The following is a 14,624-nucleotide window of genomic DNA, read 5'->3' on the forward strand; positions in this document are numbered from 1 at the left end:
TAATAGATGTCGAGAGAGAATGCTGCTGTTCTGAATCTTCCGATATTTCTAGACCCAAGACCATTTGCAGTTGGATTAAGACATGAAGATCTCTGTGTTACAGCCAGAGCTTTTCTTTCTGCTCTTTAGAGACTGTGCTAACAATTTGTGTGTTCTCTAAGTCAATATTTGAGGAACTTCTGTAGAATCCTGCCTTTCTTTCTGCTAAATACCACCTACTTTGTTCAGTGACATGCACCCGAGAGAATACAGTTGTTGTCAGGTTGCTTTCCTCGTGGTCTTTGTGTGAAAATGACTGTTGAACAAACAGAAGACAATTGTGAGATCAATGTACTAATACCACGCTGTCTCTTCCTTTCTGGCCGAAAGTGATGTTAGTATGTGTTGTCTCGCTCTTTGTTGCCCTGCCAATTCTAGTGTGTTTTCTGCTGCGGAGCCGGGTGCCATGTCTGCATGTTGGAACATTAAACTGCTTTTTCACAAGACAGCAGCCTGTAAATAACAGCATCACCGGCTGCTAAAAATAATAATAATAATAATAATAAACTGTGTCTCATGTGAGCTTTTCATCAGCATAAAGAGGCAGAGAATATCTTAGTGAAGGATTTCATTTAGAATCTTTTTTTTGTTTTATTTTCGTTGGTGTTTTAAAGGACCTAAAATATGAATTCAGGCCATATCTTTGTCTGTGATCAACTGTGGGGTATTTGAAAAGAAGTGTGTATAAATTTCAGTGTGTTTTTATAATATCTAAGCCCGAAAAAATTGGCTAGCAAAATTTAAAATTGATCTGAATTAAGCACTAAAACTGAATGAAGCATCTTTTACTAAGACAATAGCTGGGATGAGGAGGTGAACCTCACATCCCTGTGCTCACATGTTCCGCCTCTGCATGGGTTTAGCTGGGATGAGGGCCTGATGCTCACATCCCTGTGCTCACATGTTCCGCCTCTGCATGGGTTTAGCTGGGATGAGGGCCTGATGCTCACATCCCTGTGCTCACATGTTCGGCCTCTGCATGGGTTTTGCTTGCTAGAAACATTTGTCTTGTTTTCCCCAAACAGCAGAGATGAGAATGAATGTGTTTACATATCCTTGTGACAGTCTCTTTCAAATGCAATGGAAATTAAAACATTTCCTTATGTCAACTGAGAGGAATGCCCTTCTAAATTTTATAATCTCTTCCAAAATTATTACATTTTATTCCTGTGCTTTAGGCTTTTGTATTGTAAGGGGGGGGTGAACTTTTCAACAATGGAAAATAATAGAAATAATCCATTGCTCCTTTGATGAGTGACTCTCCCGTGGATATGCTCAAAGTCAAGTGGTTAGAGTATTTGCTGGAAATACTGCTGCAAATTGTTGAACTTAGGATGAATCTGGTTTGAGTGCCCAGCCAGTGCTCTTGGGGGTAAAACCACTCTCCTCTCCTCTAGCTCCTCCCTACCCTCACCAGAGAGTATGAGAATGCTAAGCCTTATTCTAGGGTTCAAGACATGGACATTTAAATCATTTTTAAAGCACTGGTCCAGGTGATGCAGAAAGGTAGTGCTTGGATGCAATTCCCTCAGCTCTCCTTTGCCTTGCGCAAACCAGCCCAATATTTGATACTGGTGTTTTTTCTCCTAGTAAAGGCACAGTGTGGCATTTGTCGTTCCGTCTTCTGACTTAACTCTTTGGGATTTTATTTTCCCCCGATTGCATTTGCTTTTAGCATCAGTGAATGAAAACCATGAAATATACATGAAGGATTCTATGTCCGCTGCAGAGGTTGGCACAGGCCAGTACGCCACAACAAAGGGCATCTCTCAGACCAACTTGATCACCACTGTGACTCCAGAGAAAAAGGCTGAAGAGGAGCATGGTGAGGAGGAGGACAGGAGGAGGAAGGCCGAGGAAGCCACCCCCGTCACAGCCCTCCGGCATGAGGGAAAGGTACAGCTCCCGGCTGCCTCCTAGAGCTGCCCCGGCCTTTTCTCATAGCTCCATGGTTCTGGGATGGTAGACAGGGGGGCTCAAGGTGGAGGAGCATTCAGGCTCCAGCACTGGTCAGAGTCATGTCGGGTTTTACGTTGTTATTATTATTTCAGCATATTCTCTTAAAGTTGTTTTCTTAACCTTTTGGGAAATTTTAACAAGGAGTGTGTTTTACAAGACTTTCAACAGCTGTTCTGGATGGATCTCTTTAAAAGTATTTTGGATGGTGCAGTACTTTTATTCTGTTTGGACTCACATTTTACTACTATTGCTAAAACTATTGTCCGTTTCTGGCCCTGTTCTCTTACCTATAATGGTAGGTAGTTTTTCTTAGACATGTGCACTGAGTGACCATAACCAGTGTTTACGTCTGACCTCTTAGTCTTCTAACTACAATCTGATCTGCCCAGAAGTGACCTGTCACAATGAAAGAGAAAAGCGAATTTGACACAATAGCAATTTTCATTCATTGCACGTTATGACGTCACTTCCCCCAAATTTTAGTTTTCAGTTTCAGATTGATTTCCAGTGGTCCAATATTATAGCAACTTCCCAGCAAAGCAGTTTAAAACTGAGCATATCTGGGAGGCTCGTGCATAGCAATGATGGGAACTGAGAGCCCCCTGTAATGGACAGGGCGCACAGAGAGGGGGCATGGGGAATGAGCCATCTTACAGCCTCTGGGTTACCCTGAACTGCAAGTGCGTTTCGTTCCCTGGTGCACTGTTGCATAGAAATGTTCTTGAAAAAAACAGGGTGTGGGACCGCACGGGGCTTCTTCCCATAAAAGTTCGACAGCCTCGTAAGCAGGTAGCTCATCAGAGAAGTGATGTCTGCTTCTACTTCTGAGAACAAGGCTTAGCGTGTGTAGACCCTTAGTTTAATACCCAGCACCTCAAAAACCTAAACAGAGTAAATAAACACTTTCTATATTAGATGAAATATTTCAGATTACCCAGTCTGTCATTCTGCTCTTCCTTTTAGGGATGGTTTCTTTGTTTTCCAAACACAAAAATCAGCACAGAGTCAGAAATGATGGCCAGGGCCTTCGGATCACTTCCTCTGTCCAAATGTGCTTGGTTCTAAATTTGGCTTTTACATTCTTCTCATCACTTAAACCCATGTCAGATCTCATAACTGGGACATGGTGGGGAGGAGAGGAGATAATCCACCTGGAATGCAAACATGGATGCTTCTTACCCCTGGTTGTTCCAGGTTTTCCTGAGATGACCAATGCCTACCAATGATGCTCATGGCTGTGAAGTGTGCTTAGACGGCAGACAAAAAGAAAGGGGGGGGGGGTTTGTTTGCTTCCAAAGTAGGTCCAGGTTTCCTTTTTTTATTTTGTTTTTTGAAAAGCCATCCTGTGACCTTTACATGTAGAAAGAAGCAGCACCCATCCATCTCGCTCTGTGCCATTGTTGTCCTGGGGATACCTTCATAACCCCAGTCCCCCGGAAGACGACCTTTCAGCAGAGTCTTCCAGAAGGCTATAGCTGAGATCTAGGACTGACGGGTACTGGCTGTCTTTATTTCTCCACCACAAAGCTGTCTTTCTGAAAGCACTTTAATACACGGCACAGAAGATAAAACCATAATCTTATTCTTTCCCATCTTCAAAAAGCTACATTAGAGGATGCTTGATTTTGAACCCAAATGAAAACGCACTGCTGGAAATAATGTTTAAAGACTGTTTCCCAGGCTGCCTGGGGAGGGTCATGTTGCTGTGACAATGTCTCACTGCCTAGGGAGAGTGGGCCGCTTGTCATGTGTGCATTATCCTTGGCTGAATGAGATGTGTGCAGATCCCTGTTTAGAATACAATGTATAATGTCGAACGTGAGTATCAGAGGGACATTTCAAAGGCTGACCTATCCAGATAAACTTTTACCTGGACATTGTCTCTATCCATCCCTCATGCCTCAAATGTGATTTTATCTGTGCATTTTCTTCCCCTTGGTTGCTATTTTTATCACTTCTCTCTAAGATTGGATAACCACCACCAAGTAGGCTGAGTAATTTTCATGCTCTCAAGCTGCTAGGTAACACACAAGCGCGCACGCACAGACACACACACACAGACACACACACACACACACACACACACACACACACACACACACACACAGAGAGAGCAGGGGGAGCCGCTGAAGAAGGCTATCTCAAACTCCACATGCCCTGGCCTTGAACTTATCATGGTATATGAGCCCCAGTGCTTTGCCCCAGCCTGTTCAGGGATTTCTTGCTTCTGGCTTTGGCCATTGAGACTGCCAGCATCCCAGAAAATGGAGTCGATTCTCCAAATCTCACAAAAGCAAGAGCTCATAGGGAGGACTTCGGTGGGAATGCATGCTTTATCAACTGTATGAAAGGTTCAGACCTCAGTTGTAAACATACCCTTTATGTTTGGAGAAATCAGGAGGCTGAGAAATTGCATCTTTCCATTATTTGTGGACCATATGTAGCAGAAACCAAACACATAGAAACCATGTTCCAGGAAAACCTCTTTATTTTATTTTATTTATTTATTTGTATTGCTTGTTTGCTTCCTTAAACCACTGGTAAGAGCTGAAGTCCTGTTTAGCCACCTAGATAAAGAAGCCAAAAAATGCACATAGATGAATCAGAGGAACTTCTCTTCTCTGTGGGAACCAGAGATCCTGAAATGCTCACTGCCGCTCCCCTTAGACAGAGCGGGGCCAGAAACTTCCTGATTAGGATACCCACCAGTTTGGGATATAATTGGCTCACCAAGCAAAGGAAGGTGACTGGAAATTTTTTTGAACCCAATCAGAATTCGAATTGTATTTCATTTCCATGTTGAGTCCAGCTGGGCTGTGGAGCAGATGTGCTGTTACCTGGAGACCAAGAGGGTGGCGTTGAAAGTCTTGGTTTTCATTTATTAGAGTTGTTTGCTCTTGGACGCGTTTCTGTGGGATTCTTCACAGCGACGGCTGTTCTGACTTTTGACAACATCTCAGCCTGTGTATGGAGGTCTATGGGGACAGCCAGAGTCCTCCTCAGCGTCGCTGCCATGCGGCATGACTACTTTAAAACTCTTGTTTTGCGAATTTCATGTTGATGCCCATGAGAAAGTTGACTAATTGAGCTTTTTCTTTTTGTCCTTTTGCATCCATGTTTACCGCTTCCTGTCTTCCTCTGTCTCTTTCACATCCAGTCACCTGGGCATGGCACTGACTCATGCCCCTCGTCGTCGTCACCCCCATCAGCCCATCTTGACCCTCCATCTCCCCCAGAGCTCCGCAGGAGGTGTAAGGAGAATGAAAACCCCTTGACAGGTTCTGTGCTGCCTAAAGCTGAGCCAGCCTTGGAGTCTGATGGCCAGGGGATGGCTTACTTGGGGGACCAAGATGTGGCATTTAGTTATAGGCAGCAGACTCGAAAAGGAGCCACACTGTTCTCCTTCTCCTTACAGCTCCCTGAGTCATTCCCCTCCCTCCTCGACGATGACGGGTACCTCTCCTTCCCCAACCTGTCTGAAACCAACCTCCTGCCCCAGAGCTGGCAGCACTTCCTGCCCATCCGTTCACCCTCCCTCCTCCCCTGCTTCCTCTTCATCTTCTTCTTCCTGCTGTCTGCCTCCTTCTCAGTGCCATACGCCCTCACTCTCTCCTTCCCTCTGGCTCTGTGCCTCTGCTACCTGGAGCCCAAGGCGGCCTCCTTGAGCGCCTCCCTAGACAATGACCCGAGTGACAGTTCAGAGGAAGAGGTGTGTACCTCAGCATAGAACACACTTTCCCTGCGTGTTCCGTGCTTCAGTCCGATCCAGTGTTAGCTGGCTGCCGCGATAGTGGTCCTACTTTCAGAGCCTCATTTATTGTCTGTGCCACTCTGTTGAGGGTTTTTGTGTTGGGGAGTCCAAGCCAGGCCCCAGGGTTAGGCACAACACCATGTGGATGTAGCAGTCTATAGCCAACCGTCATCATTCTGCTACCCACTGAGTTCTGCACGGGCTAAGGACTCAGCCAGAACTCAATTTCAAGCAACTCATTAGCTATGGAAAGGCCGTTGTCTTACTTACAGATTCTGCTCAGTTATCACCTAGTAAGTTATATCTCATATAACACAAATAAGTAGCTTGCAACTTAAATAAAATACAGATACAGTTGGAGTGACCAAGTGAGCGTGCTAAAGGTTAAATAACATCGTGTCCAAGTAGCTTTCCCAAATTTCCCGTTTCTCATCCCCCTAGGATGCAAGATGCTTCCACGCCCCTGTTAGATGTAAGTTCTCATTGTTGACAGAAGGAATACCTGCAACAGTTTATAGTCCTCACGTGACACCACTCATGGGTACAGCCAGAAGTAGGACCAGAAAGAACCAAATACGTAGCGCTGTGGCATCCAAAAAATGTCAGGACAACATTTATTTGAGATTTTTTTTCCCCTCTCTTACGCTGGCCATACTTGTGTATGTATCATACAGCAGCCTAAGACCCCAGTGTCCACATTCTGCAGTGTGGTACAGCCGGGGAATTGGCTTAACCTCTCTTGCCCTTGGGCAGGTATTCTTGTAAAGTGAGAGAACCTGACCTTCTAGCCTGTCCATCTCCCTCACCCCAGCCACTAGGTGAGTGATGTAATTAGCAGCTTTCCCTCTGAATCGCTCTCCTCCCTGCGGGCCCCATGGCTGCGGGAACAGCACAGCAGCTCCCCTTTTTTAAGGACTTCAGTCAGAGCGCAAGGAAGAGAAGAAAGGCTGACCCCCAGGGGCGCCGGCTGTCATGTCTTCACTCTCCTGCACCTCTCCCTAGGAGCCCCAAGCTTGCCTCTTCCCACAAAGCAAGCACTTTACGTGACAGCAGATAAACCCAGGACTCCTCGCATTAGAAGAAAACACAGTCAAAGCAGCACTGTTCAAAAAAGAAAGAAAGAAAAAAGAAAAGAATGTCTGTTCGGTTCCACGCCTAGTTGGAAAGTCATAATTTGACCTGCCCCCATTAGTGTATGGCGCTGCTAAAATGTGCCAGTGCCTATATTTAGTGGCACTCTGGCTGTTCCTGAGCAGCGATGGGGGAAATGTGAATGGTCTCCAAGGTGCTTTAAAGGGGAGCCCAGGGTTTTCCATTCAGTACTGCCTAAGTGTCCTTTTCCGGGTTCTTGCTGTGTCCGCATTAAGAGATAATGATGTTTCTGCCGCAACAGACTTTGGGAACCACTTTAGATCTCGGGGTTTTGGTATAACTTTCTCAGTTTGTGACATTATCAGGTGGGGCAGGGCTCGAGCGTGCTGCAGTCAGGAATAGAGCATTATTGAGAGACCATTGGTAGGTTTCTAGAGAAACTCACTCTTCCTTCAGCAGAGGAATCCGTCCTCATGCTCACATGAATTCCCACCGCCCTCCCCCCCCCCCAAAAAAAAAAAGATTCCTGGTTTCCTCTTCTCTAAATTCTGAATTACCGTTTGAACGATTCTAGTGCTAACCACACAGATATTGTGCCTAATCCAGGGTTTACATCTTGTTGGAGTCGGTGCATGAGAACTAATGTTAAACTCGGGCATGTCTGCATTACATCAGCAAAGCAAATCACAGCAGCCCCTGTGTTAAGATAGTGGATGCCGGAATGGGAGCATCCCGGACCTCGCTGTCTTATGTATTGCAGACTTGGACAGTGAGTCAGCACTGGCCACTGCAGAGGTCCCTCTGGTCCAGCCTCCCCTGGCCCATCATAACGCTCCTGCCACCAGGCTTTGGATTTGGCCATCTGTTCAATGTTGGCTCCTAACCCCAGGTGTTAAGAGCCGCACGCTCTACTTCAGCTTAGGCTAAAAAACTCATATATTTGGGTCATCACGTTTCTTAAAATCTCATTTACTTACAAGGCTTATTTTATTCTATAGGCCTCAAGTGCCCTGGCAGCTAAACTGGGTGACTTCTTAAAAGGCAGTTTGTCTCTGCCACTTTTGTTTGGCAAAATCACTGACAGTGACCCTTTTTGCATTGTCCTTGTGTTGTAGAGAGTCCATCCGTTACTGCCTTTCTCAAAATCGAAACCCAGCATACAAACACTTCATCATTTCAACCCCTAAAGCACTTGGCCCAGCAGCCTCTCTCTTGTGCTTTCAGAATGGCCAGGCAAGAGGCAGACTATCGGACCACCTTCCACAAAGCACTAAGAGAAATTTAGTTTACCATGGCATAGGATGTCATTACATGTGAATTCCTGAGTAATTTTTTTATAACACAAAGAAAAGAGATTTATTCAAATATGTAAGACAAATGCATCTGTCAACTGCTTCATTTCTTTAAAGTGTAGAAAGATAGTATTATATAATAATTCATGATATGCTGGCCTTTCACTGTTTTCTATAGTCGCAGGTACATATTATATATTATATTATATATTCCTAATAATATACAGTATAAGCAACAGCTGCTACCAAGACTGCTTTATTCCATTATTAATTTTTTGTTGGTAGATTAGACTGTAAAGCAGCAATTTCCTAGGAGTCCATAGATGAGTGTTTTAAATATAGGATCTGATCACATTGACCATTCTACCTTTTTTTTTTTTTTTGGTCCTCATGCCTCATTACAGGCACTTGTTCTGCACTCAGGTTCTGAGGGAGTTTAGATACGACCAACAACATCTCAGTTATCATTGGCAGCTTGTAGTTCTGTGTGGCAGGAATTCCATAACGTGTTGGCCATCCCTTAGACAATAGAGATATGGCTGTTATCTCCATTTTCCAAGAAGAAAATGGGTTAAACTCTGAAATAGGTGTAATGTTTTGAAAAGCAAGGATTTGAAAAGCAAAGACTTGAACATATTTAATCTGACATCGGGACCCCTTACTCTTACCTACAGCTGAACTCTAAGATGTTGGAAAGTTCATGAAGTAAATTTTAGAATTGTAAGGTGACTTCCTAAAGTCAGAAGAGAATTTCCTCAGCAACATTAGATGTGTTTTGACACAGCTAATTAAGATACCCAAATGTGTGGCTCTTATTTTCTTGAAGGCCTAAAACATCTTCAAGTTACTCTGTCTTTTGTACTCATCCTAACCACCCTCCTCCCCCGTTCCCTCCCCTCCCCCCCCCCCCCCCCCCCCCCCCCGCTGTCAGTTGTTGAGGCCATACAATTATGATAGCCATGCCTTACTCCTAAAAGAGAACTCGTAGACACCCCTGCCCCACTTTTTAAAGTGAAGTGATTTTTCAGGTCATGAAAAAAATCTATTGAACTTTTTTCCTCCATTCTCAAGCATATCTGCCACGTGTGCAATTCAACTGCTTTTATTTTAGGAATAGGTCAAAGTTTTGGGATAGTGTCAAAACACCGTCCTGGCCGCCATTTCTAACATCCCGAATGCATCGTAGTTGTGCTTAGAGCCACAGCTCTACAGCTTCTCCCTCAGATGCTCGCTTCCAAAATAATACTCACAAGGCTCTGGCTGAGGGCGATGTACTAATAATTGGTTGGAATTTATGGGTGAAAAGTCAGTTTGTATTGATGGCTCCTCATCAATACATAGTTTTTGTCTTAAACCATAAACCCTCCCAACACATTAAAACACATAGACATTAAAAGTGAACCCTGAAATGGGCTCTTATCATTCTCCCACCCCCCCCCAAAAAAAATCCTAGTTCTGCCAAATGCTGTGCTTTGTTTGATTTGTCTCAAAGTAGATGTCTCTTTCTCTCTCTATTTTTTCGATTACTATTACTATCATCTGCATCATTTGAATGGGACTTTTGCAATGAGATGTCTAAATGCATACTTGACTTTATATTGGAGAGTGGGGCAAAGTGAAAAACAGAGCTGTTACCCATTAGCAATGCTATTTGAAAATGATGGGTTTTTATATATATATATATATAAAATAGATGCCTGTGAATCACCAGTGTGTGCTCTAATCATTAACTGGTAATGCAGACAGCCTGGTGGTCATAGTGGGTGGAAATGATCCGATGGTATAAATGAGGGGCTGAAAGTCCAGTGACTGTTATGGTAGCTATTAGCATACATCTAAATTCATTTGCTTTTCTAATGTGGCATTACTAGAGTAAAATACGTACAAATTAACCTCCATTTGATGTGTGTTCAGCATTTTTAGGAGGGCTTTTAGGGGCATCAGTGGAGAGGGGGAGGGGGTGACAAATTGATGTTCTGAACTGTAAACGCAGACCGGTCAGGGCGGCCCACTGAGTGTGTGTGTGCCTCGGGTCTTGACCTCGGAGGGGCTCTCCTGAAGACCCCAAGCTCTGCCTCCTCTTTGCTTTGCTCATACCCATACTCCCATGGGAAGGATGGGAAGGTCGGATGCCATAGACCCCAGAGTGGGGCGGGGAAAGTGAATGGTTCCACCGGTGTGTGCCCTGTTTGACCAGATGGGTTTGTTTTCTGTCTCTGCTTCCTCCTGGGATCTGATTACCTCTGTGATCCACAGACTGACAGTGAACGGACAGACACGGCTGCTGATGGGGAGACCAGCGCCACCGAGGTAAGGATGGAGACCGAGCGTGGGAGTTTGCGAGCAGCGGTGCATTGTGGGTGACTCTGAGTGCAAGGTTTCTCTGTATTTGATTCTGAACTGGAAGGAATTGCCAACTTTCAACCAAAACTGATTGATTGATTGATTGATTGATTGATTGATTGATTGACTAATTGATTGATTCTTCTGTTTTTGCCTAAGCCAGTGATTCTCAAACTCCGACTTAGGTCAGAGGGAGCCGAATAGTCTCCCCCTCGTGTTTCTGGTTCTGAAGGGCTGAGGAAACGGGATGGATAGTTCTAACCAGTTCCCAAATGACTGGGCTCTTGATCTGAGGATTGCATTTTGAGAAACAGTTACCTAACTGACAGTACCTTAAGGACGAAAGAGGGCCAGGCAATGGGATAATTCCATGGAGTCTATCGAAGGTCAAAGGAATTTATTCAGGATTGAACTCACAACAAGAATAATTGAGTTGGTCAGGGAATCCAGGAAGGGTGGGGCGCAGTCCAAGGCAGTGCTCAGAAGAGTTCTGCCTTGATCCACAGCACCAGCATCCAAGACTGAGGTAGCAAAAAAGGAGCAAGCAGGTACTCTTCCCAGATCTTAAGGGGTCCGGGTCTGGGCCATACCCAGGAGAGGGTGGGGCAGGTCCCTAGTAGTTACCTGCTGCCTCATTAGGGGCGATGCTTCAGGGTAAAGTGCAACCACTCCAACAGCCAGGGGAGGTGGAGGAGGGGGGTGATTCGTCTGTTTGGGATGGAGGCTGATTATATATGCTAGCCATGACAAGGGAGGAAGACGGCTCGTGGATAATTGAATTAGCTTATTGGCTAGATACAGATATATTTGTAAACCACCCCCCCATGACAAACTAATACTTATTAAAGTAATACTTCTTAACACTTTTTTTCTGAGCCCCAGGCTATAATACAAGTCACTCTCAGGAAATGAATTCTCTAAAGAAATTGACAAATTTAAAAAAAAAAAAATGCAATCAAACAGTGCCCTATTCCTTCTCCTGAATTAAGTCTTTAAGATATATTAAATGTGTGTCTGTGTGTGTCTGTGTGTGTCTGTGTGTCTGTGTCTTGTCTTTCTTAAAACCTGCCCTATTAGTAGCAATTAAAATACTATAGAGGTGGGACTGGAGTGATGGTCCAGCAGTTAAGACTGTATCCTAGCACCCACATCAGGCAGCTCTGGTGGAATCCGACGCTTGTGGCCTCTACAGGCACCTGTGCTCATGTGTGCATACCCTCACACACACAGACATGTGGTTTAAAAGATATTTCAATGTTTTTTTTAAACACTGTAGTAGCAGTAGTTATATAGTGATGGAAATCAAGATGCTCATTTCTCACAATGCTAGAATTTAAGTTTTGCTTTGTGACCAAGTTTACTTTAGGTCATGTGTTGTTTTTTACGTAATTGAATAGTAACCATATTTTGTAGTTGAGTTTTTGGGAAGAACTAAAAATGCTGTAAGTAATATCCATATATCACTTAACTGAAAGATGTCTTTGGTATTTTATAAGAGTTCTCCCTTTCTAGTGCTGTGGCTTGGAAATCATGGCATTTTAAAGTAGAAGATAATAGCATGACGGCATCTTCCAGATTTTCTTCAGCTGCCATGGCTAAGTGAACAGGTTAATCATTTTCTTTGCCAAACAAAACTGCACCTTGAATTGTAAGAGATAGTTTTAAGTAGCCACAGACTAGTACATTCAGTAGATAGCATGCAGTTGTAAGTAGCCACAGACCAGTACATTCAGTAGATAGCATGCAGTTGTAAGTAGCCACAGGCTAGTGCATTCAGTAGATCATACCCAAACCTGATCTCTAGTAAACATGAGCAGTATTTCAATAATAATGCCTTAAATCTCTCTAGCACTTTTTAAATTTGTTACATAGCATTAAAGCAAGCGAGTACCCCTATATAATCTTGTACACTGTGAAAACTAAAAATGAACTAAAGAGCTGTGACCCATCACGTACATAAGAACCAGCATGTCACCAGTGGGTGGGTGTCCTGTTGCCCTTGTGTACACATTCCCTTCCCTTCATGTCCCCGGCATTACTGCACTTCAGGGATATGCAGGGAAAGCACCTTGGTCCCCACAGACTGATAAGAAATCTGAAACTAGCTAAGACATGACTGTCCATACCTGTAATCCCAATACTTGGAAAGCTGAGAATGTGTGTGTGTGTGTGTGTGTGTGTGTGTGTGTGTGTGTGTGTGTGTGAATGCTCTGCTTAGCTACTTGCTTGAGCATGACCTTGTTCTCAGCTGTCATTTGACTCTGGGTCTCACAAGGACCTGAAGACCAGGTTCTGCTTGGTCAGAGAGCTGTGGTGAGAAACACCTTACCGTGCTGGCCCATGGGCCGTGACCCACTTGCGCAGTTACTGATACTCGATGGTAGGCCAAGAATAAGCTAGGCCCTTCAAACTGGAAAAGAAAGAACAATGAATTGCCAGTGAGATATTTTTAATGGGTATCTTTTTAATTAAAAAAAAAAAGTTACCCTGTTTTGTTTTAAAGAAAGATATAGTAGTTTTGTTGATGGTAATTGATCTTATTTATACTTCCTTCCTTTTCCTGTGCATCAGTCTGTTCTCCTCTAAAACTTGTTCTAACCATGGAGGTTCAGCTGGGTGTGGTGGTTCATACCTGTAATCCCAGCGCTGTAGAAACTGAAGTGGGTGCCCTTATCTCAACAACAAAGTGGAGGCCAGAGAGAGGGCTCACTGGTTAAGAGTGCTGGCTGCTCTTCCAGAAGACTCAGTGTTGATTCCCAGCACCCACAGGACAGCTCATGACCATCTGAGACTGCAGTTCTAGAGGATCCAACACCTCCTCTAGCCTCTACAGGCATGAGGCCCACAAGAGCAGCACAGACATCCATGCAGGCCAAACACTCATACACAAAAATTTTAAAAAATAGTAATTATAAAACAAAGTGTTAAGTACAAGGAATTCAAGGCTCCACATGGTTTTAAAATGCAGGAGGCTACATATTAAGCTCTCTGAGCTGCAGTTCTGTGGTCTACAAACTGTAAGTTACAAGAGCTGACATATAATCATTGTGAGGTCTGGCATATAGAGGGGCTGTCATTTTCCCATAATGATAGCCGTTCTTAGGAGCTGTGAACTGATTCCCCAACTTCCAGACTCTAAAACCTCTGCTAATGTTCAGTGAGGACAATCTGCCAACCCCCCCGCTGCCCCCTTCTCAAAGCACGTGCATCTGCCTGTTAAGATGCCAGAGAACCGCTGCGCAAAGAATCCATGGCTGCTTTGTTCTTACGAAGCTTCATCCTTTGTGTGAGAGAGTGGTGCTTTGTGTCTAAGAAGGCATTGCATCCGAATGCGAGAGCACCATGGTGCTCACCACCAGCGAGTATGCGTAGACCACAGGTCTTCTTCATTCTTAGAGTAAATTGCTTGGTAAGTCGTCTTTATCTCCTACTCTTTCTTGATGCTGGCAGTCGGACCAGGAGGAAGATGCAGAGCTGAAGGCACAGGTAGAAAATTAAAGATACAACAAAACCCCCAGACCAGCGTGTGAGACGTCATTGTGTGTCTGCCATGTTCAGACGTTTTTCTGCATGTTCCCTCTCGGTTACCATGCCAACGGCGTGTAGACTGGCATTTGTCCCCTTGACTACCGTGTCCCTTACCGTTCCCTCTCTTCTCCACTTTTTTCAGACTAGTCTGATTAAGCGAATAAAGGGTGAAAATGTGTATGTCAAACATAGTAATCTTATGTTAGAGGTTGGTATTGGTATGCACCAGTGCATGCTTGTGTGTATGTGTTTGATCCTTCCATGGCATACCTGTGGACTTGAACCATGATGCATGAACTGTGTACAGCTCAACTGTTAGTGACTGCGGATGATGTCTCGACTTAACTCTGATTCCGTATTCTCTCCTAGACATAGATCCCTTTTCCTGTGTGTGTATTTGTTTTAATCCTCTGGTTACATGTAAACTTCACTCCTTAGAATTTACCTTTAACCTTTTTTTTATTATTATTATTTGTATGCTGTGTGAAACTAAATTATTTTTCTCTCCCTTTTCCTGGAAATCCTACATTTTCATTAGAGCGTTTGTGGTAGTGTCTTGAACCCTGACCCAAATTCAGTTTCCTTTTGACTACAAATGTGTTTGGTATATTTTTAAAAGG

The 14,624-nt window shown here is 44.1% G+C and overlaps 1 protein-coding gene across 50 annotated transcripts in view; it reads left to right on the forward strand.

Moving 5' to 3' along the window:
- Nucleotides 1-14,624, forward strand: part of Epb41l3 (erythrocyte membrane protein band 4.1 like 3) — a 231,463-nt gene that overhangs the window by 200,503 nt on the left and 16,336 nt on the right. For 16 of the 50 annotated variants that reach the window (XM_076549880.1, XM_076549843.1, XM_076549849.1 and 13 more), the window contains exons 12-13: nt 1,715-1,935; nt 10,390-10,443. In XM_076549880.1, the coding sequence (XP_076405995.1) occupies nt 1,715-1,935; nt 10,390-10,443 (275 nt within the window). Of the gene's footprint in view, nt 1-1,714; nt 1,936-5,155; nt 5,708-10,389; nt 10,444-13,926; nt 13,963-14,146; nt 14,213-14,624 lie in introns of all 50 variants that reach the window. The other 34 variants (XM_076549877.1, XM_076549846.1, XM_076549858.1 and 31 more) reach the window with 7 other exon arrangements.

The sequence above is a fragment of the Peromyscus maniculatus genome, chromosome 13 (assembly GCF_049852395.1).
Source record: "Peromyscus maniculatus bairdii isolate BWxNUB_F1_BW_parent chromosome 13, HU_Pman_BW_mat_3.1, whole genome shotgun sequence".
Lineage (NCBI taxonomy): Eukaryota > Metazoa > Chordata > Mammalia > Rodentia > Cricetidae > Peromyscus > Peromyscus maniculatus.